The sequence below is a fragment of the Meleagris gallopavo genome, chromosome 1 (assembly GCF_905368555.1).
Source record: "Meleagris gallopavo chromosome 1, MGAL_WU_HG_1.1, whole genome shotgun sequence".
Classification (NCBI taxonomy): Eukaryota; Metazoa; Chordata; class Aves; order Galliformes; family Phasianidae; genus Meleagris; species Meleagris gallopavo.
In genome coordinates this window covers 77,881,627-77,908,722 of record NC_139404.1, presented here as the reverse complement: position 1 = coordinate 77,908,722, position 27,096 = coordinate 77,881,627, and the positions used below count along the sequence as shown (strand labels likewise).

At 43.5% G+C, this 27,096-nt stretch overlaps 3 protein-coding genes and 1 long non-coding RNA gene across 6 annotated transcripts in view; 2 read left to right on the top strand and 2 right to left on the bottom strand.

Moving 5' to 3' along the window:
- Positions 1-2,188, bottom strand: part of USF3 (upstream transcription factor family member 3) — a 28,893-nt gene extending 26,705 nt beyond the window's left edge. The window contains exon 1 of the mRNA XM_085236322.1: positions 2,037-2,188. Within this exon, the coding sequence (XP_085092448.1) occupies positions 2,037-2,084 (48 nt within the window). The 5' untranslated portion in view covers positions 2,085-2,188. The remainder of the gene's footprint in view (positions 1-2,036) is intronic.
- LOC146545451 (uncharacterized) lies at positions 1,364-7,309 on the top strand. Its single transcript, XR_014886548.1, has 2 exons — positions 1,364-2,760; positions 3,961-7,309. It is a non-coding gene; the product is annotated as an uncharacterized LOC146545451 (long non-coding RNA).
- NAA50 (N-alpha-acetyltransferase 50, NatE catalytic subunit) lies at positions 4,178-25,358 on the bottom strand. 2 transcript variants are annotated; one of them, XM_010718785.4, is made up of 5 exons: positions 25,030-25,358; positions 12,616-12,749; positions 12,049-12,168; positions 10,438-10,504; positions 4,178-8,092 (listed from the first exon to the last, which is right to left on the bottom strand). In XM_010718785.4, the coding sequence occupies exons 1-5, from the start codon at positions 25,035-25,037 to the stop codon at positions 7,912-7,914; spliced, it is 510 nt and encodes a 169-aa protein (XP_010717087.1). In that variant the 5' UTR covers positions 25,038-25,358; the 3' UTR covers positions 4,178-7,911. The 2 variants fall into 2 exon arrangements, with proteins under 2 accessions (XP_010717087.1, XP_010717083.1); XM_010718781.4 differs by having other exon boundaries at positions 12,616-12,752; positions 25,030-25,355.
- The window catches only part of ATP6V1A (ATPase H+ transporting V1 subunit A), a 28,816-nt gene continuing 27,050 nt past the window's right edge, over positions 25,331-27,096 (top strand). The window contains exon 1 of one of the 2 annotated variants that reach the window (XM_010718761.4): positions 25,331-25,468. The gene's annotated coding sequence lies outside the window, so the exon portion shown is untranslated. Of the gene's footprint in view, positions 25,548-27,096 lie in introns of both variants that reach the window. The other variant, XM_010718772.4, reaches the window with a different exon arrangement.

Here is a 27,096-nt window from a genome sequence, read left to right as displayed (position 1 = left end):
TGAAAAAAAAAAAAACAACAAACATGCAACACGTAACAGGAGCTCCTTAATTCCTCTCTTTAAAGAAGTCAGAAGCCCCTCTACATTCACCCAAGAGGGGAGATGAGAAAGCTGGAGCAAGTTGGCCAGTAGTGTCAGCAGAACACCAACATTGAATTTTTGACACCTTGTTCACGTTATCTTTTGAATCTCAAACTAAAGCTAACATTCAGCTAGTGTCTCCACAATGCACACAGCAGGGACATGCCAGCAACATATCACAATGCCATGTAGGTGACAGTCAGTTCAGTCCACTCCTGCTCAGCTCCTGGATGTACAGACTGCTTGGAAAAATAGGGACTGAAGCAGCAAAGCCACCACCTGGCACCCACAGCCTAATTCCCACCTCACAGCTATCAGACTCTTCCAGGCTTCACCACCTTTTCTCCTTCGACTCTGTTAAAATCTTCCCTAAGGGACTCACCCAAACAGTTCATCATTTATATCTATTCTCAAGCCACTTCATGTGGCTGATGTTATTTTAGACACATCTTAAAACCATGCTTGGAACAAAATCATTTTCTAAGTTTAGCTCCCACAAACTGATGAGCATCCCAAAATATACTTTTGGGTCATTACTACGGCATTAATTGAAAGTCAGAATTAAGCCTCTAACACCTCATAATAACAACAACTTATTCACCCATAATTTATTCCTTCCTGTTTGTCTGACTACCGCACGCAATTCACATGTGATAAATAGCACTCTGCAGTTTGTTAGTGCCATATAATATAATCAACGTAACTAAGACTGCCCTAGTGAGCTGTACACGGAGGAAAAAAAAGCTGAAGTCATGCTTCCAAAGCAAGGCATTGCCTGACTTTAGAATGCTTAATGTGCAACATCAAGTTATCTTTGCTTAATGTTTTTTAGTAAATGTGTGTCTGGCTGCATTTAATAGGAAGCCAAGATGTTATGTGAAAAATAAAAATAAAGCAAAAACAAAGATGCGATTCCCTGCATGGTTATGGTCAGTGATCCAACATGTTCTCACATCTCTATTTGCCTTCTCACTTTCTCCTCTTCCTTTCCAGCAGCCCTACATGAATGGCACTGTGTGGCTGCACCCAGCTGTGTGCATGCAGATGCGTGCTGTCCCATGTGCTGTCACAGGGAGCTGCCTTCTACGTGCCTTACCCTCAATGCAACCCCAAGTCCTGAGCTTCTGTATTTGTGAGGTGCTGGTTTCCATGGAATAAGGGTTTCAATCTCTGTTACTAGCAAACTTAATGGATATTGGACAATGAGCTAACATTGCAGGGTGGAGAAAGAATAAATGGAGCGTGTCCACGAGCTTTCTTTCTTTAGGAAATCAAACTGGAAACACACCCAACAGGAAAATGTCAGTTAGCAAGGCAGAAGAAAAGCTGTGAAGAAGGAGGAGGACTTTTGCATCACCCTCTGAAGCCACCACACTTTCAGCCCGAGCTCTCCCACAACAAAAGCACTGACACGATGCACGACACGTTCTCTGGACTACACCGCAGAGACGTTACAGGTGAGAGCTATCACAAGTGACAGAAAGCACCTGCTTTTCGCTGTCTCCGAAGTTACAACTTCCTGAGCACCGGGTGACGGCTCACCGCCTCGGACCTCCAGGACTTCCCAGCAATAACCCCTATTTCCTCAATGCCGTTACCTGCACGTTTTCCCCGCTCCGGGCGCTACCGTCTCACCCCCTCCCCACCTCGCAGCGATGCCGCCCCGTAAGACAAAGGGGCTGCGGTCGCCCCTTACGCCCCGGAGGCGGAGGAAGGCAGGAGGCCGACGGGAAGCCCCCGGCCCGGCCGGACGCGGATCCCGAGTGGGTTCGCAGCCCCTCTGTCGCCATGGCGACGGGCCCAAGCGCGGCGCTCGCCCTCGGCCAACCGCCGCCTCCCTCACGGGCAACGGTCAGCGAAGGGGGAGGGGCGGCCACCGGCAGCGCCCTCAGCCCCAACCTGCTCCCCTCCGCCCTTCCCCGAGCGCCGGCCCTCCCTCCGCGGCCCGCACTCACGGGGGGACTAGGCGGGCTGGGCGGCGGCGCCCCCACGGCGGGGACCATCCTCCGGGCGGGCGCCTAGTGCCAGCGCGCCGCCGCTGCCTCCGCTCTCCTGTCCTCCCGCGCAGCCTACCCTGCTGTTAGCACGCGCGGCCGGCGACAGCCAATCGGACGGCGAGGGTTCAGCCCTGCAGGCCAATCGACGAGCGTGGGAGCAGGAAGGCGTCCCTCGACACGAGTAGGCGGGGAGAAGAAGACGCAAGGCCAATCACCGCCCCGAACACCTTGAGCGAAGCCCAATCAACGGCCAAAGAGATTGAGAGTGGCGTGCAGACCGTCAACAAGTTAAGGTGGCCGAAACAGGAACTGTCGTAGAGCGGCATTGCGACCGTCCAATAGAAGAGCGAGAAGGGAGGCTGGGGGCGGGCAAAAAGTCTTAAAGAGTAAGAAGCCTGCGGGAGATCCCGCCCCTGGCGGCAGCACACTGGAAAGTCGCCCAAGGAGGTTGTGGATGCCCCATCCCTGGATGCATTCAAGGACAGGCTGGATGTGGCTCTGGGCAACCTGGTCTGGTGGTTGGTGGACCCTGCACATAGCAGGGGGGTTGAAACTGGATGATCATTGTGGTCCTTTTCAACCCAGGCCATTCTATGATTCTAAGAGCTCAGCACCAGCAACAGACTCCAGCCACCCCCTAAAACTGCATTTATGGGACAACTCAGCCCCCTACAGCTGACAGGTAACCAAATAACCTTTGTTGCTTTCCCCTCCCCCTTTAAGACACTTTGTCATTTAATGTCAAATCTGAAAAATAAATAAGTAAATAATTTAAGCTGCTGTAGGTTCAGAGAATAATACCCCTGCAGGCACAGAGATGCGATGAAAAGATAGAAGCACAGGGTAGGTATGACAGAAGATAGGGTCTTACAGCTGCAGGTGGCCAATAGTAGAGGCCAGTGCTAGGGCAGAACGGCCTCTCCAGCAGCGCCCCAGAAAGAGGGCACAGGAGGAGAAAAGTGGAGGTCATAGGAATGAGGAAGGAAAGATGGACCTTCCAGCACTGAGCAATGTGAAGCATTCTACCCACTCAATTAGAGAACCCTGGCATCATAATTGTTGTTTTTTTTATATTAAAAACAACAACAACAACAACAACTTTGTGAAGGGCAGCAAAAGTTACCACGCCTGTGCAGGTGCTGCTGAGGCCAGCACAGAGGGCAGCTCCAGCTGTGCCTCAGGCTCTCCAGCAGAGGTCAGGCTCTCCAGCAGCAGCTCAACACAGCCAAGTCCACTGAGCTTCGTTTTTGCATGGTATCCTGAAGAGTGCACAGACTTAAGCTACTGATAGAGCATTCTCAATAAGCAAACATGCTGTAGCATATTTGGGGTTACATTTTCTTCCCCTTCATAGAAACCACATCATCTCAACTTCATTACTTCATGAACAGCACTTTCAAAGTCAGAGAGGAGCAGAAAGAAATTAGTTAAAAGTAGGAAAAAATCAGCACAGTAACTCATCTTTCTTAAGAAATGTCATTGTTAACATTTGCCAAACACTGTACTACAAGCAGGTACAAACCCTAGCTTTCCTAAGACCGTTGTCAATGCTGGAGATAGCTAGCCACTCATTTCAACACTAGCTATTTAACCTATTCAACTTGATTCTTTAAATCAGATTTAAAATATAAATTATCTTATAAGTAAATTAATCTTTAACTATAATTATATCCAGGCTGGATGTGGCTCTGGGCAGCCTGGTCTAGTGCTTGGCAACCTTGCACATAGCAGGTGGGTTGAAACTAGATGATCATTGTAGTCCTTTTCAACTCAGGCCATTCTGATACTATAAAGCGCCAAATTCCTCATGCCTGGTCTTCTTCAAGACTGTGCCAAAATAGTTCAGGACAGTTGCTCTCTCTGCTTTCCCTCATCCTCCAAGGCACAGGATTTCTGAGAAAAGCTCGTGACTTCAGGGAAAACAGCCAACCCACCCCCCTCACTTTCCTCAGCTATCAGACACATGGCATCCATCGTACAGCAGCCCCACTCTCAGCTCCTGTCTGGAATGCTCACTGTTTGTGAAGTCTTCATGGAGTATTCTATATCTGATTTCAGAAGGAAACAGCTGGACTGCAAGAAATGCACATGACAAGTCGTAAGTGACATAACTCAAATAGTGCACGTTTATTCTGAACAGTATTTCTAAAGAGTCTGAGAAAAACAAAAACATGCTTCTGATGTACAAGGGCAATGATATAGATAATAACGGACCAACTCATTGGTAAAGAATTTGCTCCCCCTGCAACTTAATTTGTAACGTTGAGAATGCAATTGCAAACTGCAAACGGCATACCTTTAACTAAATTTAAATTCAAGAGACCAGGGGTGGTCTTAGCCAGATTAATCAGAAAGCAGTTGCACATTTAAAAGAAACATCCAAGTCAGCAAACACTTTACAGAAACACAGACTTTATGCATAGCAGCTGACCCTGGATTACAACATGGGGGAGAATGTTACAGTGGATGTTTAGGAGATCAAATTTTTACTAGACATCACAGGGCACCATCAAGAATTAACAAAATATCACAGAAGTTTGTTTCAATTGTAACAGTATGTCATATTTAGTTGGCAACTTTAACCATTAGCTGCATCATGTAAACTCAGCCAGTTTCTGTATACACAAAATAAATTCTCTCCCTTCCCCCTCCCAAAAAAGAGGGATATCTCTCCTGGATGAAATTTTTTCCCCTGTACCATGGTGTCCTCTAGTAGGAGTCTCTCTGTAGATACCATGCTTCAATCCATGTACAACAAAACCAATTGCAGAGATTCAGGAATAATATGTAAATACACAGTTAACTCTCTAAAGCTGCTAGTTGCATATACCTTTTTCTCACTCATCCAGATCCTCATCCTTCTCAGAATGGAAGTGCTAGCATGTTTTTTTTTCTTTTCTCCATTGAAACTCCCACCCAACTTCAAAAAAAGTTCATAGACAAAACTTGTTCATAAACAGTTATTTTCAAGCTAGAAGGAGGTCCTGCTGCAGCAAAATATGAAGTAACTGAAGTTCTCTGCAGTAAGCTCATACTTCAGAGTTTCAGTGACTCCAGATAACAGTACTAAGATGCAGCATTCTCTTACTATGGCCAACTCGGCCAATATACTAATACAACTGTTTGTTGTTCAGAACTACTGACCTGTACTCTCCTTCATCCATGTACAGGGAACACAGCTTTCTAAGAGACTGAGATTAAACCTTGTATTCAACAACCGTTTTCCAGGATTAATAGCCTGGGAAAAGGAGTCTTATGTGTGTGGTCACTCTTGCTTCCACCTCTTACAACACATTTAATCAGAAGTTACAATGAGGCAGGTTTGCTGTGAAACAGGAGCTCTAAGAATTGTTTTCAGGGATACATTCATAGAATGATGGCAGCCCAAAGCAAAGAGAGACAGAAACAAAGGTTACTCCAAGTAAGTTCAGACACCAGACTTGTACTTTTAAACCTGAAGGAAAACTGTCTGCAAAACACACTGATTTGTGGAAGCCTACGATAACAGCAAATCCTAAGAATTCATATCCCCACACCCATCTACCCAACCCAAACACTTACCACTTAGTTCTAGAAGAATGAAGAGCACTTCGCTTGGCACCAGAGGCAGCTATGGTCTAAGTTACAGCTGTGCTGCATGAACATCCTCAAGTACAATACTATCTCTCTCCCACCACCTACTTCTCTTGGTTTGGTCTACAGATGGCCAGTTGGCATATGACAAGCTAATTGTGCTTCAATACATTTCCCCCCTCAAAACAGATACTAGAACTGCCAACATAACCATACTGCAAGCAGGTCTTGGCAGTACTAAAAATAAGCTTTTGTCAAAACTAGGTTGCTTCTGGACAAAGAAACTGTTGCTTCCTAGCCAGAGTCTGCTACCAAGTGTTGCAAACGCAGGTGCTCAGGCCATGCAGAGGGGCTTTTGTTTTTAGGGACCTGCCCACCACCAAGACTCAATTAGTGCAAACCTAGCAAACAGAATAGCTATTTTCCAGCATAGGTCTGTCAAGATGCATTCCGATAACACTACACACCTCTGGGAAAGTAGTAGCAATTCTAGAGCAGCTTGTGTAGTCACCCCTCCAGGTAATAAAGGACCACATAGTGTGCAATGAGGGGTACCATCCCTTGCCTCTTCACAACTCCCATCTTGAAATCGTTGGTTCCCAACTCACCTTCAAATGACTGGACAGCACCTGCTAACAAGATGTACGCTGCAATGCGCACTAGAGGTTGGCAGGCTTTCAAAACAGATGAATTCAAGATGCAGGTTCAAACTTTAAAAGAAAACAAACAGGAAAAGAATGCAGTTCAATATCTACTTGGGAGATGGGGCAGGGTGGTGTTGTCTCAGCTCAGTGCAATTCCCCAGATGCTTGGAGAAAAGTCCAAGCTTAAGCTGGTATCTGTATTGGCATACACAGAATTGCTGGCAACAGTGCATAGAAAGGAGCACTGATTCATGCAAAGAAAGCATTATAGGATGCAAAGCAGAGCTTAGAGTTTGCTGTAGCTTTTAAGGTTACAGCACCAGGAAGAAGCCATTCAGCCTATTTTCCAAATCCATAAATTGGTCTAGTATACACTGCTTTCTCCAGTGCTCCACAAACACCATCTGAAGAGAGGAGAACTGCATTATTATGGCTGAAGGGTAAAAGGGAAAGAATCTTCAAAAGAGCAAACCATACTGTTTTTAAACCACCTCCTTCTGAAGAAGCACATAAACACAGCAAGCCAAGCCAATCCCAAGAAAATCCAGGAGACTCCTGCAAAGCAGTGTGATTGGGGTCAGATTCTTGTTTGCCTTCTCAGCCTTGCTGCCTGGTTTCTTCAACCTTGACTCATCTCAGATTTGTCACCACAGGTTTAGCGTCTGTAGCAAGTTTATCTGGAGACAGGTGGTTGCCTTACATGATCAACACGGGTAAAGTGGTCACAAGCACTCTTCCCATTCCAACAGTACAGATAAAACTCTCAATGAGCCCTACAGCACTTTACCCATTTTTAAAGCAAGGATCTTGCCTCAGGATTTTTTTTTTTTTTAATAGGTTTACTCCTGTCAATGTTAGCTCTAGCTCTTACTCTGTCAGTCATCTGCTGAGAATGTGATAATGGAGATAAGGAAAAACAAAGACCACTCTAAACCCTCATCTCAGTCAGTTAAGAAATGTAGCACCAGCTTGGGTGAGTTTTTTAAAAAAAAAAAAAAAAACAACATTCAAAAATATCAGTCTAAGCAGAGTGAAAAAGTATGGTAAAGTAGCCTGCCCTTCTCAGCAAATGATGGAGGAAAAAGCCATACTCAAAGATATTGGGAAGAACTACATACTTTCTTGAGGTGGGCGGGAACTGGGAAGAAGAGTGGGAAGTACTGAAATAACATTCAAAGGCTGGGGGAGTAAAGTACCCTGTAGGTTATAAAAAAAATAATACAGAAGTCAAAAGGACAAGATATTGCTTTTCCTTTTCTCCCCCTCAGATTTACATTCTGCTTACCGAAAGAATTCTCTGAAGGAAACCTGTCATCAGGATAACCTGCTCAAGCCCTCCACACCTCAAACTAGAGAGATTTGCACACCTCTTCCCACCTCAATCAGAACAGCAACAAAAAAAACCCTTAAAAAAAAAAAAAAAACAAACAACCCCAAACATGATCTGACAATCCTTGGAAGAAGCATTACATTTTGTTGGAGAGAGGTCAAGATAAAAAAAATTAAAAATAAGAGGATGACAATGAAGGTGTGTAATTTAAAAAAAATTATCAATAGGCCTCTCTTTCCTTATTTGGCGACAAGCAAGTGCAAGAAAGTGTTCATTGGGGTTTTGTTCAGTTGTCGGTCTTTTGCACATCTGCGTTCTGGCCAAGACAAGGGGCTTTGAGGTTTTTCTGCAGCACATGAGCATCTGCGGGTTCTATCCTCTTGTAGTAGTTTTTCTTCGTCTCAATGATCTCAAAGCCAAACTTCCTGTAGAAGTCAATTGCTGACTCATTGCTGATCTGGACATGCCTAGGACAGAAAGGAGGATAGAGAGACAGGTATCAGAACTCTCCGTGGTATAAAGTTGTGCACTCGTGCTGTGAACAAAGAATAAAAGGATAAAGGAAGAAAGAAATGAATTATCTATCTAGAGAGGAATGACTGTAGTTTTAAGACTTGCAGTTTCGGTCTTCCCACAGGTTATCCTAAGCTAACATGGTTCCTGAATGATCTGTGGCAAATATCATGAGAAATGGCAAATAACTTCCCTTCAGGACAGCTATTCTGAGGAATAGCTGAGACTTAAATATCAGTCATTTCAAGTTTTCTTCATGTGGAAGTGATGGATATTTTATGGAAAGATATATAACAAAGTCATATAGCATTAAAGGCTCTAAAGTGAAACTTTAACTACTTTTAAATTTCCTTCGGAAACACTTCTTAGATCACCCAAAGCAACGTGTAGGATTCATCACTCAGACAGCTCTAACACAAAAGTGATGATGACACTGAATAAGATTTTAACTCTTTACTCCTCGCTAACCACCCTCTTCTCCTCACAGAAAGCTATGGCAGCACAAAGCAGTCCTTCAGACTTACGAAAGTCCTTTCCCTTTCAACCTCGATTTTACAGGTCTTGCTCTAGTGTATTCCCACAATTTGAAGGCCCCCAAAACAGCCCTTAGTTCTTCATTCTAAGAGCCAGTGCATTTATTTCCAAAAGTTACATTAAAAAAAAAAACAAAACAGTCTGGCTCAGCAAAAGGCATTCATTAAGCACTCCCAAAATCCAGCGGACACTGCACAGGCTCATGAATCACTTTGTCAAACACCAGGCTGCACAACCATAGCAAACAACAAAGCAACTCCAGAAGCTAAGGCAGAGCAAAACAAAAAAAACAGTATTTGTTTAAGCCCAATAAACACCAAATATCTAAAAGAAAGCTTCAAAATAATAGCAAGTTTAAACAATGATATCAAACTAGGGGCCAAAGCTGCACGTTCAGTTTGTAGGTGCACAAACAACAGAGCAACAAAACCAATGGTCAATAAAAAAAAATTCTGACTGTGAAACCTATTTGCTGTCATCCCAGAATCCTAATCTGGTAAGCTACAAGAAGGATTATAAAGGTTTTGCTTTATTGCACTAAAACCAGCAAACAGTTCTATCACTGTGCACACAGCTATATGCAAAAAAAAAAAAAAACCAACCCCAAAACAAAAAAAAACCAACAAAACAAAGAAGGAAGTTTGTGCCTGTTAGAAGGCATCTGAGAGAATTCATTACTATTTCCTCTGAGAGAGGAGAGCAGGAATACAAGCCAAAAGCAGCTTTGACCAAACTCATCTTTAAAATACCTGCTCCTCTTACAGAGCAGGCACAAAGATGCAACAGTAGTGGATCTGGAAGAATTTGCACCTTCTTGGCAGAGTAGATCTCAGTTTGAGGAAAAAGTTATTTATTTTTCCAGTGATATCAGTGTCCAAAACACTCTTCACTGCACATCTTTAAAAGTCCTGGCAAGAGTTCAGGCTACCGTGGAAACGCATCTTGAGCGCATCCAAGCCACAGACACTGTAGGACTATCCTCATAGCACCCTGTGATTGTGCCAGCATAGCCAGGAAGTTGTGGCCAAGGAGGGAGCTAGCTCTGAAGTGATTTTGGCCAAAACCGTTCTATAGGGAACTATTAAGACAGCCCTTTCAAGTAGCCCTGTCCTCTACCCCAGTGCTTGTTCACACGTCGGTATCACGCCAAGCACTGACATAGATGTGGCTGATATTTTGGAAACAAACACAAACCAACCAACCCCAGAAGCAAAATACTAAAATTTTCCCCAGCTGTGTCAGATAACTGACCTAGTTTACTGTGCTGCACAAACAGGTGACCTGGCACACTGCAAGAACTAGAGTAAGCAGACAGGCCTTGCTATTGAATGCAAATACAGAGTGCCTGTTAAGCACCTCTGGGCTGATGTTCTAATCTACATGTTAGTGTTGTAAGACACAACAGCAAATAACTTAAAACTGTATGCAGCATTTTCTACTAGAGGACAATGCTGGATAGTAAAAAAATTCCACTTTTTTCTTCAAATCATGAAATGCAACACTGCTATAGATGATCACTTTAACTAAAACAATTTCAAAATCAAGCAAGCCCTAGTAAAGCAAGCAAGCTTTTGGTTTTCTCTGCATCACACAGCAAACCCAGAATACAACACATCCTCCCTTCTGCTGTTCTTGTTAAATATTTATGAGGAAAGTTGTCTCGTAATCCTACTGAGAGATTATAAAACACTTTTGGATTTCCCTCCGTTTGATCTCATGTACACCTCTCATTCTCCATAGAAGTATACGTGCAACTCTTACTTACAGATAGATGTTGTCAAAAGTGCCATCTTTCTCACAGATGTTTAAGACATGATTCAGCATTTTAGTTCCTGCCGAAAGTTAAAGAAAGACTTAAAATCAGAAATGCACAATCAAGTCCATACTTAGATCACCAACTGCTTTCTTGAACAGTTAACCATAAGTAGGATAAAATGAGACCTCGTGCTGATGACATTGCCACGAAGTTCTAAAATCAGAAAATAGAATTTAATACAAAAGACATCATCTGTGAGCACTGAAGTTCAGCCAGCAAATATGAATTACAAAAAAAAAAAAAACAGTGGTAAGAAATGTGCTGTAAAAATTTTCACTGTGATCAAGATACCCTTATAATTATTAAGAAAAGATGCTTAAAACAGTTTTGTTTGTGAAATCTCTCATGGAAGGGTCTCCAGCAGCCTATGATTTTTCCTCTACTGCTGCATTTGGAGAAAAGCTACTAGAGCAGGCAATAACATACAGTACAGTATGAGTACTCCACCATCCTTCTCTACACAAAACTGCTCAGTTTCATTGTTTCTTTGGAGAAAAAAATTGCTCAGAAGCATATTTATAAATCACCTTATCTAAATACTAGATTCTAGGTGTATAATGTAGTTAAAATATGGTCAAAGCAAGGTACAGATTAGTGAGAGTAATGACCATTTTTTTTTAAATGACAAAAGCCTATTAAAAATATTTTAAGTTATCTTTCCAAAGCAAATAGCAAATACCATGAGCTTTTATTAGCTTGGCCCACAGAAAACAACTCATTGCTGTACAGACAGTAAAGGGGTACTATCTCTGAGCAGCAGTAATTAGAAACAAAAGATATAATTTAGAAGAATGAAGAAGTAATGCAATAAAGGACAGATGCATTTAAGGGCTCCACAATATAAAAAGGATATTAAGGTCCTTGAAAGTAAAACCTTGAAAGAAAGAAGAGGCCGAGAGGCAACCTCACTGCTCTGTGCAGCTCCCTGAGGAAGGGAAAGAGAATAAGGTGCCAGGTCATGCTCCTGGGAACTGATGGCAGGACAAGATACGCACAAGACTGCACAGGGTAGTGGGGGGTGGTGTGTTTAGGCTGTATATTAGGAAACGTTTCTTTACCTTGAGGGTGTTAAAACACTGGAACAGGCTTCCTAGAGAGGTGGCTCATCACCCATGCCTGTCAGCGTTAAGAGACATTTGGACAATGCCCTCATCAACATGCTTTAACTTCTGGTTAGCCTTGAAGAAAGCATGCAGGTAGCTCCCTTCCAAGTGAAATATCCCATGTGAAATGCATACAGGCTCCATATTTTAAAGAAACTATTTTAGAATTCTCTGCTTCAATTTCATATCTATAGAAGTTTACATCACAGAAGTAAAACAGCACGATTAAAAGAATTTGAAATCCTGAACGATAAAGTTCTAAAAACAAAAACAACCACCGAAAGACAGGAAAGTAAGAACATGTTATAAGTCATTCTTTTCCCAAAGCAATTACTGCTCTAAAAGTACATTTTGAGATATCTTGGCTAAAGCAGCAAAAACTCTACAAGGCAATTTAAAAGGCTGCCCAGACAACCTTGTTTGGGTGACGACACAAGACACAGAAGAGCCTCCTCACCTATTCCTAGCCGTCGGTAGGGTGCCAGGCATCCAAGTGTCATGATATACAGCCTCTTTTGGTTCTGGGAGTGATCCACCCTACAGCACACTGCTCCCACTGCAATATCATTGAAGTAGGCTGTCAGAGAGAGAAACAAAGCGTTATCAATCACAAATCTCAAACTATACATGCAATTCCTTTGTTTAAACCCTGTATACGCCTTCCCAGCTGTTAACTCCCTGACCCAGATAAAGTCATACGTTATGACTAACATCAAGTCAAATTACCAGGCGTACTCTAACACAGCATTTATTACTTATTCTTAACTGTAATAAGCAAATGACTTCAGGAGGTAAGTTGGCAGCACACATCTATGAAATGCTCTGCTGTAACAGAAGACATACCTCTTTACAGTAAAATGCAAGCTATTTATAACATAAACCCTTTGAGGCCGGGACAGCAGCTTTTTAAGATTCCAGCAGTTATTTGTCATTATGTTAAAGTGATAAAATAACAGAATTTGCTACTGAAAAGCATTAAGGATGGCACACCACAGCCCACAGTTGCTGGCAAGAACATCTGTACCTAATTTGGCTAGTTCGCCAACCTCCAGTACGTCCTTGTAGAACTTGTCGTTGTAGCTGACAGGAAAGATGACTTGGTTTAGCCTCTTCAGCTGTTTAATGTTGTGGGGTGTCACATCTCCCAGCTCGATCCGGCTACTGGAACAAATCAAAATATGCTTAACATTGACACACTCTAAAATTTCTATGGACGCCAAAGATCAGTTGCTTTATATTTAGAGAACTGTTCCATCTCATGATCGGTTTCATATATATTCATATATATATTTGAACTGCAGTGTTAACCCACAAAATTAACTTTCATCAGTGGCTGCTTTAACTGCAAAATACAATATAAATCAGTGCTATACGGTCAAAGTTTGAGGCCACACTTGACACTGATATACTTATTAGATGAGCTGCTTTATGGAGTGATTGACAGAAGAACATTCAGGAGAATACTAACCTCTGTAGAAGCTTAAAAAAAAAAACAACTTGAACATGAAGGACAGAAGGCTAGGAGAAATCAAGAAAATGAAGACTCCATATTGATAGGTGGCAGAATTAAGGAATGAATAAAGTTTATACTTAGAGATGAGTGAAATGTCACCATACATCTATCTATAACAATACTGTGTGCAGCAGAAAACTCATGTTAAGCCTATTAATATGCAACTGTGCCACTACCAAGGTGATGTGTATCAATTATGATCACTAAAGTCATTCTTCCTGTTGACTGAAAGCAGAACAATAACTTTGACACACTAGTACTGCACCAAACTGTGCTCAGAAGAAATAACCTAAGCTTTTCCCTTTTCTAAAACTAGTTTTCTGTCAAAAGCATATCTCAAGGACTACAAGAATGAAAAATAAAGAACAAGTCCTTTCTTGGTCGTCTGGTCATCAGAAGACATAGGTAGGAACAAAGCCAATACACGCTATGTTAGAAATGTATGCAGTTGCAGGTTTATCTGCAGTCCTGTTCTACCAAACACATACAGGGCAATCAGGTTGTTTAATACCTAATCATTGTTACATTGTATCATTCACAGCCTTATTATTATTATTTTTCAAGCATGTTTTTGAAAAGGCATTTTTATGAGACTTTTGTATGCTAGACTTCAAAATTACTTCTAGTAATGTGTTGTAGTTGCTTTCCATCTCTAATATCTTTTGGATGGAAAACAACCAACAAATTAAGATTAAGAAAATTAATCTAAACAATTAGAACTCCATATCATATCAGTTTTAGTGCCATTATCAATGATGGTAATAGATATACAGTGTTTTCTAGCCATTATATTACAGCTTGCATAATGGTCAGAAATCACTACAGGAATGGAGTAATGCTACTTCATAAAGCATAACTTGCCCTCACACCCACAGCTAGACAGTACATTCTCAACAGAGATCAAGAATGACAGAAGAGACCACTCTCTCCATATTCTTATACTTATATATTTTAACCTATGCAGGCATACTAAAAGTAGCATGAATTAGACAGTGTTGAAGTTTCTAGCTATAAATCAATACGCTCTGCTGAAACAGCCTGCACTGTCCCTTTTCCACGACTCCTACTGCCTCCAGCCCTTAGTTTCACAATGGTTTCCACCTGTAGATAATCTTGCTCTCAAAATTCCTTTCTTCACATATCACAAGCTCCAAAAATTATATTCTAACAAAGTATTGAGATAGCAAGAGGATCTGTACACACCACAGGAATACTGCACTTTAAACAAGTGTGCTATTAGAAGATAGTTATTAGACAGTGAGGTAACTGTAATGCTTGTTCTACAACCAGCTTAATGCAGCTGTTCAAGCTAGCACAGCTGGCCTTTTTCAGGCACACAAATGGCAACAAGTTGTTCCCCCATCCCAGCCAGCAGCACAGTTACTTTGTCTCACAAGGGGCAGGAATAAGACCACAGTGCAGGGAGCTCCCTCCCAGATAAATTTATGTCTGAGCATTGTGCTTGAGTAAAGCATCTCAGCAGTACTAGAAGAGAAGACTTCTGCACTGAGTGGAAACCAAAGAGAGCAGGTCTCATCTGCCCAGTGAGATCAGATAAGCTGCAAAGCAGAATGTCAATAAGAAAGGAGAAAAACCTCACATTTAGTCCCCCAGAAGCTTAGACCTCTTGTCCAAAATTATTTTATACTAACCTTGGTGATACCTTTTTATTTTTAATCAGTAGATTCAAGCCTCAGTAGATCAGTAACACTAGCCTGAACCTTTACGATGAGCTTATGGTAGACTTGTTAGAGCAACTCCTCCTTCGCACTTCAGCAAAAATCCCCAGACTATAATCACGTACTACATGCTTTCTAATATTTTAGTCTTTGATGAAGTGAGAAGTAAGACATTAGAAGGCAGTGGATTGAACATTTCCAATAAATACAGATGACATGGCCGAGGAGACATGGCCGAGGAGACATGGCCGAGGAGACATGGCCGAGGAGACATGGCCGAGGAGACATGGCCGAGGAGACATGGCCGAGGAGACATGGCCGAGGAGACATGGCCGAGGAGACATGGCCGAGGAGACATGGCCGAGGAGACATGGCCGAGGAGACATGGCCGAGGAGACATGGCCGAGGAGACATGGCCGAGGAGACATGGCCGAGGAGACATGGCCGAGGAGACATGGCCGAGGAGACATGGCCGAGGAGACATGGCCGAGGAGACATGGCCGAGGAGACATGGCCGAGGAGACATGGCCGAGGAGACATGGCCGAGGAGACATGGCCGAGGAGACATGGCCGAGGAGACATGGCCGAGGAGACATGGCCGAGGAGACATGGCCGAGGAGACATGGCCTTCATCAGGAAGATTCCAGACAGGAAAAACAGAAGCAGAGCAAGACACCACCTCTCAGGCTACAAGACCAGAGAAACTGCTCCAGTAGCACACAGCTGAAAGATGTTGTTGACTAATTTCCCAGAGCCCCTGGGCTCCCCAGCCTCCAACATCTCCTTCTGTCCACCTCCTGTGCTCTGCCACTAGCTGTTTCTTCCTAGGGTGAGAATTACAGCAGGGCCAGCAAGATATCCTGGAGGACAGTATGAGAGAAATCTAAGAACCACTACAGCATATTGATTTTGTTTCCTGAATGTGTCTGTTTAACTACTACATATTCAAACCATAAATTACTTTGATGTACAGCACTAGCTGATTAAATCAGCACCACATCTATTGTGCTCAAAACCACTTGAGGCAAACTAAATGAGCCCACAGAAAGGGAGACATACACCATGGCAGTTCACTTTGCCTGAGGACAGCACAGCAAAAGTGCCACTGGAGCCTCAAGTGGAAACAAGGGAAAGCCGGCACTACTGCTGGAAGAAGCACTCTTGTTATCCCTGAGCTACTCATTTCCACCGTCCTGCTGGCACAAAGGCAGTAAACTAACCTCAATTAAAACTCTGCCTCCCTCCCCCCCAAAAAAGGAAAGTTTAGCTTTAATCATCAGTCCCTTGGTTGGGTTTACCATGCAAAATCTTCTGTCAACAGAGGGAGGAAAAAAAAAAACACCAGAAGCAGAACTGCTTCTTGAGTAGAAGTGCCAGCCTATCCCACATTAAGTTGCTTCTGAAAGAACTGTATAAGAGAAGCACAGGGATCATTTGGTATTCATTTCATCTCAACCTCACATATACAACAGTGTGCACTTTGAACCTAAGGACTTAAAACCACCCAGCCTCAAAAAGAGTCTAGAAGAAAGTACACCAGATAGTCACTCCTTCCATTTCACTGGAGTAAAGGCAATTGCTTTTTTTTTTTTTTTTAAAGTTACAAGTAGACAGGATTTCTAGTTACAGTAAATTTATATTGCTGTTTTGGCTAAGAAGTATCAGTTGAGGCCCAGTTGGGCCAGCTGCGTATTCTAGCTCAGTAGTGGCTGTAATAGAAATACCTAATCTTTACTGCTGCAAAGAGAAAAAATTAAATCACAAAGCATATAAGAACACCTGAAGCACTCAGATGTCATCCCTTAACAGATTTTATTCCATTATTCCAATCATGTTCTTCAGAAGATACAGTTATTACTAGCATCCCAAATAGCATCCCACATAGGAGGTAGCAGTCAATTGTATTCATTGTAGGCATCAATGCTTCTGGTTCAGAGATGGAACATCCCAAGGCACCCAACGTAAGTAATTCATTTTCATATGGAGGAACTAGGAATTTCCAGCTCATCATATCAGGCCTCTTATTACATGCAGTGCTCTACCCTTACCTAGGTGGAGTACCAGTCGACTGGAGACACTCAGACAACACCCACTGCAAGGCTGTTCCAAGCCATCACTGTTCTCATAGTTATACATTCTGATTTCCACTCAAATTAATTCAAGTTCTCACCATATGCTGTTTCAATAGTTGATGCTAGTCAATACTCCTTACCCACAGCCTATATCTTCAGAGAGCTACCACGCCATTCAGCTTTCATTCCATCTAAAGCCAAGATCCCAGCCTCCTTCTTTAATGCTGCCTCTTAATTCCCGCTGCTGTCACACTAGCTCTTCTTCGCACTCCTTCAGATTAATTCTCCTTAAACACAACTGACCAAAACTGCTTACAGCACTCTAAACGCAAACCCTGTACAATATCAACAGCTTTTCCTCATCTTTACTGGCAGCATCTTTGTGACATAACCTAGGACTACATTTCAGCAACATAATATGACTCAGTTACTGAGAAAAACCACACTCAGAGGTGAACCGGTTTGTGGTCCGTAAGGCGCACAGCAATGTTGCCCAGCTACGTCAGAGCTGAGTGAAGCGTGATTCACAAAATCCTGATGGAAATGGGCATTTACAGAGGTGCCATGGAGAACTTACTGAAACTGGATGCATGCCCAGAACATCAACATTAAGACTCTGGCTCTTGCATGCATTAGCCTAAAGTCCTTTAAGCACTTGCAGGAAAAACAAAAAGCGCACATCTTCTATAGGTACAAATGCAATCCAATTAATTATGTTGCAACTGCATTCCTTCACCTGCAGCTACTAACAGAGCTGAGTTACTTTTCCTATAATGGCTTAAATTCAGACTGGTGGAAGTAACAGGGGTTGTGTGAGAGATCAGCATTTGCTTATGTTGTTAAGGCTGTACTTTGCTTTTTGATGCATACTAAAGCAGAGCTGCTATAAAGAAGCTCATAAGAAGTTAATTTCCAGAGTTAGAGTTCAGGAGTAAAAATGATTCAGTCACAGGAACAGCCAGCATTGTACACTAGTTTAAAGCAGATAGTGAGAAAAAGGGGAAATTCCAAATTTCTTAATGCTGTAAGAATCTCAGCCTCATTCAGCTTTAAGCAGCATGAGTCCCTCCCCAGAGGGATGTGCCTGACTGAAACAGATTCTTTGTAACCGATAGCTGGGCCTAGGCTTATTTAAAGCATCTGGTGCTCTAAATTTAGCTGAACTGTATCTGCAACTTGCAAAATGTACTGAGGTACAGTGGAAGAGGCAGGAGAAGAAGCAGGGGGAAGATTGCCTGAACAAACGAAAGGACTTCAGAGAAGGTTTGTCATCCCTTTATGCAGCCAGCTTGCTTTATTGCTTCTATTTTGGCTTCCAAGTCAAAGAAGGAGTCTAGACAGGATAATCCACTCCCATAAAATAAAACCAAACCAGAGCTAGGGAAGCTATAGACCTGAAGGGTGTGGCTTTACTTAAATTCAGCTCCAAAGCCAAAAGAGCCTCTCTAATTTTTTTTTTTTTAATATATTTTTTAAATAGATAAGCTGTCCTGCTAGGCACACAAGCTAGTCTAGTTCTCGTGGGCACACTAGCACGTTACTGATTATTTAGAAGATCTGCTGGCTGTAAGTCTGCAAGCATAAGTGCAAGTCTAATATGATTCTGAGCCCCAGCCTCCTTTACTGTGACTCATTGCTGAGAGCACGTACTCACACACCTGACGTCCTGCTGCAAGTTATCCCCAGCTGTGTGCTGGGTTGTAGAACAGCACAATGAAGTGCACAAAAAAATCCAAGTAGTTTCAGAAACAGAATTAACAGAAGACTTCACCCAAAATGTGCAGTTCAAAGGGATCTGGACGCAGAGAGGTTTCTCTGGCACCTGATCTAATCCCACAGAACAGTTCAGACAATACCAGCCCCCTCTCTTTCACAACAGAAAGTACACTGTGCATTACAGCCAAGGTATCTTCATCATATTCAGACATTTGCTCTTCTCCAACCTAGAAGATCAGACCATCCTACAGAACACCAACTGACCACCCAAACAATAACAACCCTAAAGCTACAGTAACAATGCTGTCATGAAGAGTCTCAGCTGCCTAGTTATGCAGTGCAAAAGGAAGACAGTGAGATCATTTCAAAAAGCGTAAAAAAATAAACTTTCCGGAGAAAATCAAGAGATGTCATTTTGTTGCCGAATACAAAGAACAGAAATTGCCACACGCAGCTGACAAATTTGAACTAACAGAAATAAGTTACTGCTGGTCTAGAAGAGAAAAACAGCCATACATAACATCACTTAGTAGCTCACAATGCTGCTTCTTCAAAGTGCTTCATGATGTAAAGGCCTACTGTATTACATCTGCCTGTCCTACAGTGAAAGAGGAAACAACTTGCTTGTGATCATATAGCAGATAAAGAGCTGCCAGAAATCCCAACTCCCCACTGCTGGTCTAACCACTTTTCCTTATTAGCCAGGTGAGCTCACGAGCACATTCAGATTTTGAACCACAATTCCAGTCAAAGCAGGAATACTCACCAGTTTGAAATAACTCCAAATTTGTTGTGGCTCCACAACCAATACTCCTGGAATGCTTACAAATTACAGCCCCCTTCCATACCCTCAGTGTTCCTGGATATGAAAACTATAATGCTTATTTGCCTCCTAGGAAATAATGAATCTTCACTAATTAACATTCATAACATACTTAATGATCTTCAAGTGACAGCAGAGGTTTACCTTCAAATTCAAATTAGAAGTGATCCTGGGTTCAACAAGTGCCTTATTTACACAAATCTGAATGGCTGAAAGACATTTCTTGTATTTATAATTAGTTAACCTCTCTGTATAGAGCTCACTTTCAAGGGACAGGCATTTACCTGCTTTATACAAACTATTTATATACATTATGGAAACACCTTTCCTCACAAATGCTTGTGTTCATTTGATTAGTAAAGAAAATACAGCAAGCGCCCATACTTAACACTTTAATCCCAGTTTTATTTATAAGATGTTCAAATTATGTATTATATATTACAAGATGTGCTATCAATTTTATGTGCTTACCTTCAGTACCTTCTAGACAACAATCACTGCAAGCTCCTAACTAAGAAAGCATAGAAGGTGGCTCTATCTCCCCCTCTCCTTTCTAGTTCTCAAGAATGAGTTGTGCTCAACTGGAAAGTTTGTGCTAAAGGGCTACTTATTAAAAACAAACAAGGATTCTTTAACTGCAAATTTCAACGTAACTCAATCTTTACTGGCAGAAACTCCAAGCACCAACTAGAGAAGATTGCCCTAAGCCATAAGTTGCTGCATTGGCCTCCCCCATACACTCAAGAACATAATACAATGTTAAGATGGTGGAAATGGGAAGATTTGTCAGGAATCAAGATTCAAGCCCGCTAAGAACCAGAAATGAACAGTCTGTGAAATAATGGGAAGAGGAAGGGCACGTAAGCTCAGGAAGCATTTCATACATCGAGACCTAACTGTGCTGCATGGCATTCTCATCTGCTGCTTTTATTCTCTTCCCTAACACAGTAACTCCACCCCCAGGAAAATTGAAATACCTTAGTTTTAGTGCCCTAGTGACAGCATTATGAAAATGGGTTTGCTTCTAATTTCTATAAAGTCTCATTTCATTTCCCTTCTTTAATGAATTCAATAACACTTTCTTTGATACAAAGACACGGTTACCCCATTTCAATGCTCCGCTTCTCCGTTCTCAGGTCTTCAAGTATGAAAGTCTTCAAATAATGAGCAAGTCTTCTTAGCAGACTTCTCTCTTATCATCCCCACCTCAAGTCTCCTTCCTGGAAAACTTCTGCTCTTCTAAGGCTCCCAGGAAGAACACATGGGTCACTTCATCCCTTACTCTCTTTTAACAGGGAGCAGAACGTAATCCTGAAATTGCCTGCCCTACCTAGAGAAGAAGGGACGCAAGGGACCAATGCACTTCTCCTTTATCAGTTCTCAAAGAAGTAAAGAGATCTGACTTCTCTTGTCCTTCCCTCCTCCTCTTCTGGGAAAAAAAGGGTCTAGTGCCTTCTCAGATTATTGGTTTGAACAATTCTACTATTTGCCAAATGGGCAGGCTTTTCAAGTTCTGAATCATTCCCATTTGTATAAAAGTATTTATCTGGCTCAACCATCACTCATTATTTGCCATTTTAGTGGAAAAGGAACATGCATAATTTCTCATCTTCAGGAGACAGCAGCAGAATCCATGGCATGTGGTGGTTAACTAAAGATACTACATTTTTCACAGAAGAACTGCCTAAGCTAGCATGTTTCAAAGTTACAAGCCCATAAAAAGTATGTGAATAGTCAAACACCACACAAGAGCCAAGATTAGGCCGTAGGATGCTTTCCTAAAAATGACTACAGTCCTTGCTGTTTTCCTTTCCTGACAGTCCTTCCTATCTCATGGTGTATCTTCAGCTGATTACTGAATTAAACTTGAAGTGACAGAAGTTATAAATTAGATTAAAAGAACCTACAGTAAACTGCACTGATATAGAAGAGATTAAGCACACTAAGCAAAGTCTAAATTTACTAACCAAGAGATTAAATGCAGGAAATACAACTCACACTTGGACATTTCTAGGAGAAATTCCCAAATCAAGCACTGATTTTAAGTTCAATTACTTTTTTTTTTTTTTTAAATTCTGCCTCCAGTGCATGTGACAAATCAGCAATTCTCATACGCTTGGAGATTCCTCCCATATACACTGAGCTTAGCACGATGCTGTATAGAAGCAAACAAATCAACAGACCTCCCTAAACTCTGTAACTCTAACTTGGGAAGGAGTGGAGAAATACTCCCTGTTCTTGTGAGAAGCACATACAGCTTCAGGGCCTTGAAAGGTTTGCTTCACAATTCTGTGAAGCAGTCAGAAGTGTGAGAACTTACCTATAACTATTCATTGCATTTAAATATGCTGAATTTGGTACTCTGCTGTTACATTCAGTGTTCTCCAGCTGCAGTGCCACTTCCACAGAGTCAGCTAAAGCAGCACTAGCCAGCACCTTGATGTTCCATTGCAGCAGTTGCCTTCTGCATGGGGCTGGTCTGGAGGCTTTGTGGCAGCGAGTGGAACCCCTAGAGACTATAAGGTATACAGAACTGTAACGCAGAAGCTTGGAGGCAGTCTCTTCTGATACTTATATATAAGAAGACTATGCAAGAATTTTTAAGACAATGGTACCACACACGACTCAGTTCCCTAGTCTGAGCAATTTTTCATCACGTGGCCAATATATGCTGCCACATAATATGACCAACAAGCAATTCCTGATAAAATCAGGGAGGTCTCTGGTCCTCTGCACAAAACAGCACGCCTGCACAGGATTACACGTGCAGGGCCTTGCTCACAGCACAGCTCATACACAGTGCATGCAGTGTAATGCTCTCACTTGCACAGTGGGTAGAGCATGTGATGGAGCACACACATCACATCTCCTGGGTTATGTGACTTTGAGATAAGGGCAACGGGGCAAAGCTGGACTTCTCACAGGCTTCTTCTGAACTAAAACAGATCAGGAAAACACCTGTACTGCAAAGCCTCAAAATGCCACAGACAATCACCAGCAAGTGTTCAAGAATCAGTGCAAGATTTCCTGTTTTCCTTCCTTAAAAAAGATCAGAAAATCTGTAACCAAAAGTCAAAGCTGCTGAGCAACAAGTGAATCAGCACTGTGAAAGCAATCAAGGATAGGGGGAATTACTTACATCTGCTCTACAAGGAGAGTCAGTTTACTACAAACAACACAACTTGAGTCCTTCCCATTGCTATTTTTCCCTCAAGCAAATATAGTCTAAAGTAGATTTTCAAATTCCAGAACTAACAATAACAACAATTATGAATGGAATAAATGAAAGAAAAAAAAAAAAAGAAGTGGCCCTCTAGAGATTCATGAAGTTCACTAAGAGAACAAGGAATTAGCTTAGTTTTACAAATCACATTTAAGGGGAAAAAAAAAAGGGGGGGGAGGGAAACATAATGAGGTTTTTAAATCACTAAAATCATTCAGGAGATGAAGGAAGATTGAACATAAAGCCAAGCAGCACAAAAGCAGGAGGGAGACAATAGTGATTACGAAGTCAGAAGCTGGTATAAGCCATCAAATTAAAAACAAAACAAATAATCACTTTCCCTGAACTAAGAGGTCCTCTGTAAAAGAGGTCACCTAACCTAACATACTTTGATGACAGAAACACTAATCTAAGCGTTATTAACACATTATGTGTTACTTTGAATTCAGAGCACTAACAAAGAGGGCTGCAAGCAATGTGTTGAGAATCCAGACTTCACCATCTGAAGTGCTCCCAAAATTCTCTCTATGCTTCATAGCGTGCGTGTTACCATGCTACAGACACGCTCCCAGAAAAAAAAGACACTCAGGTGGACTCAGTTTGTTCAAAAGAACTGGTCCACAGTTCTGAATCAGATACTGAAGACAGATCCAATCCCTTCAAACAACACATTACTTTCTATATGCCAGTGTTGAAGCTTTAGATCTATTTTGGGACATGCCTTGTAACAGCACTCTGATCTTTGTAGCTTGACAAATAATTTGCTTTTGTTCCAGAGTAACCCACTGTAATTTAATGTTTTCCTTCTGATGTGTTCATCTAGTCCTTTCCATCTCTCACTGAATTTAAACTGGATTTTTCGTTTAATTCTATCATCCTATTTGCCTCTGTGAATTTTAAGAGAATCTTAATCTCTTCAATATGAAGATTTTATCCAGCACAAGAACTTGCCGCGCGATGCTAACTGTATTTTGAAAAGACAGGCACGTGACACTCTTCAAAGAGATGAAGAAATACCAGAAAAGCAGAAATATGCCAGCAGAAAATCTGAAGGCATCCATTCTCAAGTCGCATTGGTGATAAAGCTACCTTTAAGCAAAGCAAAGAAATATTAGTCAGATCTGGTGCTCTGAAAGCAAAAGAAGTTAAGGGTCATTGTATTGTTTTTGTTCTGTTTTTTAATAAAAAGAAGTTAGAAAAAGCTCCCTGGAAAAACTCCTGTGCAGCACAAGCAAAGCTGGGACACAGCATGGCAGCAGAGCAGGCAGCTCAGGCCGCAATTTGCCTCAGCACCCTCAGGCTCCCACCAGCAGGGCTCCATGCAGCACAGCCAAACCCCACAGCTCAGTCACTCAGTTGGGCCAGTAGAGGGTGGAAGGAAGTAGTCCTCAAATTAGGACTGAGCAAAGACCAAGCCATTTAGCACTTTGTCCTCACTAAATGCCCCATTTCACCTACAGCACTCCAGAAGATTGTTCAAGACCCTAAGACACCTACCTAGCATTAGCTATGAATTGGTTCATTTTTAATTGCAATCAGCAGTGAACCTCTTTCCTACAGATACTCGTCAGCCCCTCACAATGCAGGAAGTGGCTTATGAGCTGTAGGAAATGGCTAAGTACCTGTTATCAGGCAGCCTTCCTGCATGACCTCACCCCAATTGCTAATAAGCTAAACCCCTTACCATTTCTTAGCAAAAGCTTAAGTGCTTCGGCTTCCATTCACCCCCGCCTTAAGCTGAAAAACTGGAATAGTGTTACGCAAGGCTGAGTATTACAAGTTTCAAGAGTACTGGTTTATTGCTGCTTTGAGAAACAGCTGCAGAAAATCTCCTTTATATCCAAGAAGAAAGTGAGGCAGGGGGAGGAAGGCCCGTGGAATGCAGACGGCCCTGAACCAAGGAGCACTGGGTAATCTAAGAGGCTGAGACAACCGCCTCAAAGCAACCTGCACAAGGTCACGCGGGTCACCTGGCCCCGAAGCCAACCCAAGTGCCCCCAGCCCGGTGCTCACATCTCGCTCCCTAGCGGTGGCAGCAGGCAGAGTGCCCCATCAGCCACACCTGACCACCGGCAGGTCTTCTGGAGCCACCGAGGTGTAAAGAGAGCCTCCCGGCACCGCTCCTTCCACCCATCCATACAAACTATCCCTTCAAGACTTCAACCCACGCTACAATCAGGCGGACGGCGTCAGCTACGGTAAAATAAAACAGCCTGCTGGAGACGAGCAGGCTAGGAGAACCACGAGGGCTCTTTTCACTGCCGGACCAACACTAAGGAGCAGCTCACACCCCAGGGCCTCACCGATCTCCTCGGGAATACGGACAGCCGATCCCCACGGGGTGAAGAAGCCTCCAAGCGAGGCGGCCTATGCAGGCCCCGCACCCACCGTCCGGCCGGGCCCCACACTCACCCCTTCATGGCGCGGCCTGCCCGTTCCCAGCGTCCCCGCAAGCAGCGCGCAGGGCCCGGCGACTTGATTTGGGCCTTCCCCTCCTCCTCCACCGGCTCCTTGGGCCGGGCAGCTCGAGCGGCTCAGCCTCCCACTCTCAGGACCGCTCCACATGGGCCGCCACCGCCTCCTCCTCCTTCTTCTTCAACCGCCGCCCGCCCTCACGACCCCTCACCTCACGCCGTTGGCGCGCGCGCGCGCCCCGCCCCCGCCGCGCACGCGCCGCGGCGTTGGGCGCGTGCGCGGAGCGGTCGGGGCGCGCGAAGAGCGGCGTGGGGGAGGTGGGGGCGGGGCTTTTGGTCACGTGGCTGCGCCGCGCGGAGTGAGGGGACGGCGCGTGCGCGCTGGGTCACCATCAGCTGATCCGCGGCCGCCGGCGCTGAAACGGAGCGCCGATTCGGTAAGCCGGTCGTAAGCGAGAGCTATCGCTTCCCCCCGTCGTTTAACGGGGTCGTGTCGCCACTCGTCCCCCACCTTGGGTAGGTTGCGAGCGGTCGGGCGGTCGCTAGGGGGTCACCTCGTCTCCTCCAGCGGTCATTAACGGGCGCGGCGGGGAGGGGAAGCGCCGCTCTGCCCATTGAAGGTGCGTGCAGCCCCGGCCGCCGCCGTGCTGCGCTTTGCCGTCGCCGTCCGCCCGCAGGATGGGATCTGTCCGTGCGAGAGGCCTCCGCGCCTTGACCTTCAGCTCCCGCCCCGCCTGCCTGCGGCATGATGGCAGCTGGGGAACGCCGGATTTTGCGACGGGGAGCCTTCTGAGCTCTTCGGCGTAGGCCTAGCCAGATAAACCCGCGGTCTGTCACAAACCGCTTCCCGGTTTCCGTGCGCGTTCTGCCCGCTGTTTTGGATGGGTGAAGCTGATCGTCGCCGTGCCTTGGGCGCTGCGGCGAGCAGAGGGTTATGGGGCAGGCATGGCGCTCCCGCTGGTGCTGCCGGCAGCGATTCCCCAGTGACAGCTTTCAGCTGAAGGTGCTGTTGCAAATCCCATCCGTTTCCTATTCCTGTAGGCGGCGGTGAAGCCCGAATTTAAATAAGATGTTCCAGTTGTCACCCCTAAAATCCTTTCTCGTGAAATTTAGTGACTGGATTCTGGGGAGTACCGTTGGCTTATGGGCCAGCATATGACATACGTGTTTCAGGTTCTATCCCTTCACTGCAGTTGCCCAAAGTGATTTTCTCCTATGTTTTTACCAGGCTCCATTGATGAGAGAACTTGTGCTCTACTTGGAATAATCTAGTTGGTGATACTTTTATTCATTGTAATGGGATACTTCAGCAAAGTATCCGGGCTATTTGATCCATCACAGTATTTCAAATACCGCTTGTGGAAGTGAAGGCAAACACACTGACAGCATATTGGAGGTGGTTTATTGACCCACCCATCTGTGGCACCTGAGTGAGGATGTGGCAAATGTAGGTTGGCACTGGCAAGGGCAGATAACTGCAAGGCAGATCCTTAACACCTTTTGTAAGTTGCTGTGTTTGTGCTGACTTTGACGCTGCAGAATCCACAGTAGATGAATGTTTGGCTTCTCTACGCTGTAGTTTTAAAGGTGCTTACAATCAAGCATTCGTATTTAATATCTGCACTTTATTACTTTCTACTTAAGAATATGTTAATTGAGATCAGCATGAATAGATCTTTGGATGACCAAAAATGTTGCAGGTAACTTTTCACTGTGCTTTTCAATATATTATGTTAAATCTTCTTGAAAACTGTTTTTTGTATGGTGGAAAAAGCACTAATTCCATAATAAGGGACAAAGCCTGGCATTAATGATAAAAACCAGCGTTAGTTTGAGAGCATAGGGAAGGAAAATTAAGATAAGACTGGAAAATGTCTGCTAGCATCAGCTGACTCTTCAAATGGGGGTTGAAGTCTCGTGTTGCAATAGTAACACAAGATCTTAGTTTCCTGTAAATACAGTATTTCCATTTTCCATATCTGTTTTCTACAAATAGTGCTACTATTAAGGTTCACCCACAGGCAATTAGTACTAGCTTAATTTTAATTTAATGTTAGCTTAAATG

Coding starts and splice junctions, on each gene's coding strand:
- NAA50 (XM_010718781.4), bottom strand. Junction 10,505..12,048: donor CTACCGACGGCTAGGAATAG/GTGAGGAGGCTC, acceptor AACTTTCGGCAG/GAACTAAAATGCTGAATCAT. Junction 8,093..10,437: donor ACTTTTGACAACATCTATCT/GTAAGTAAGAGT, acceptor TTTCTGTCCTAG/GCATGTCCAGATCAGCAATG.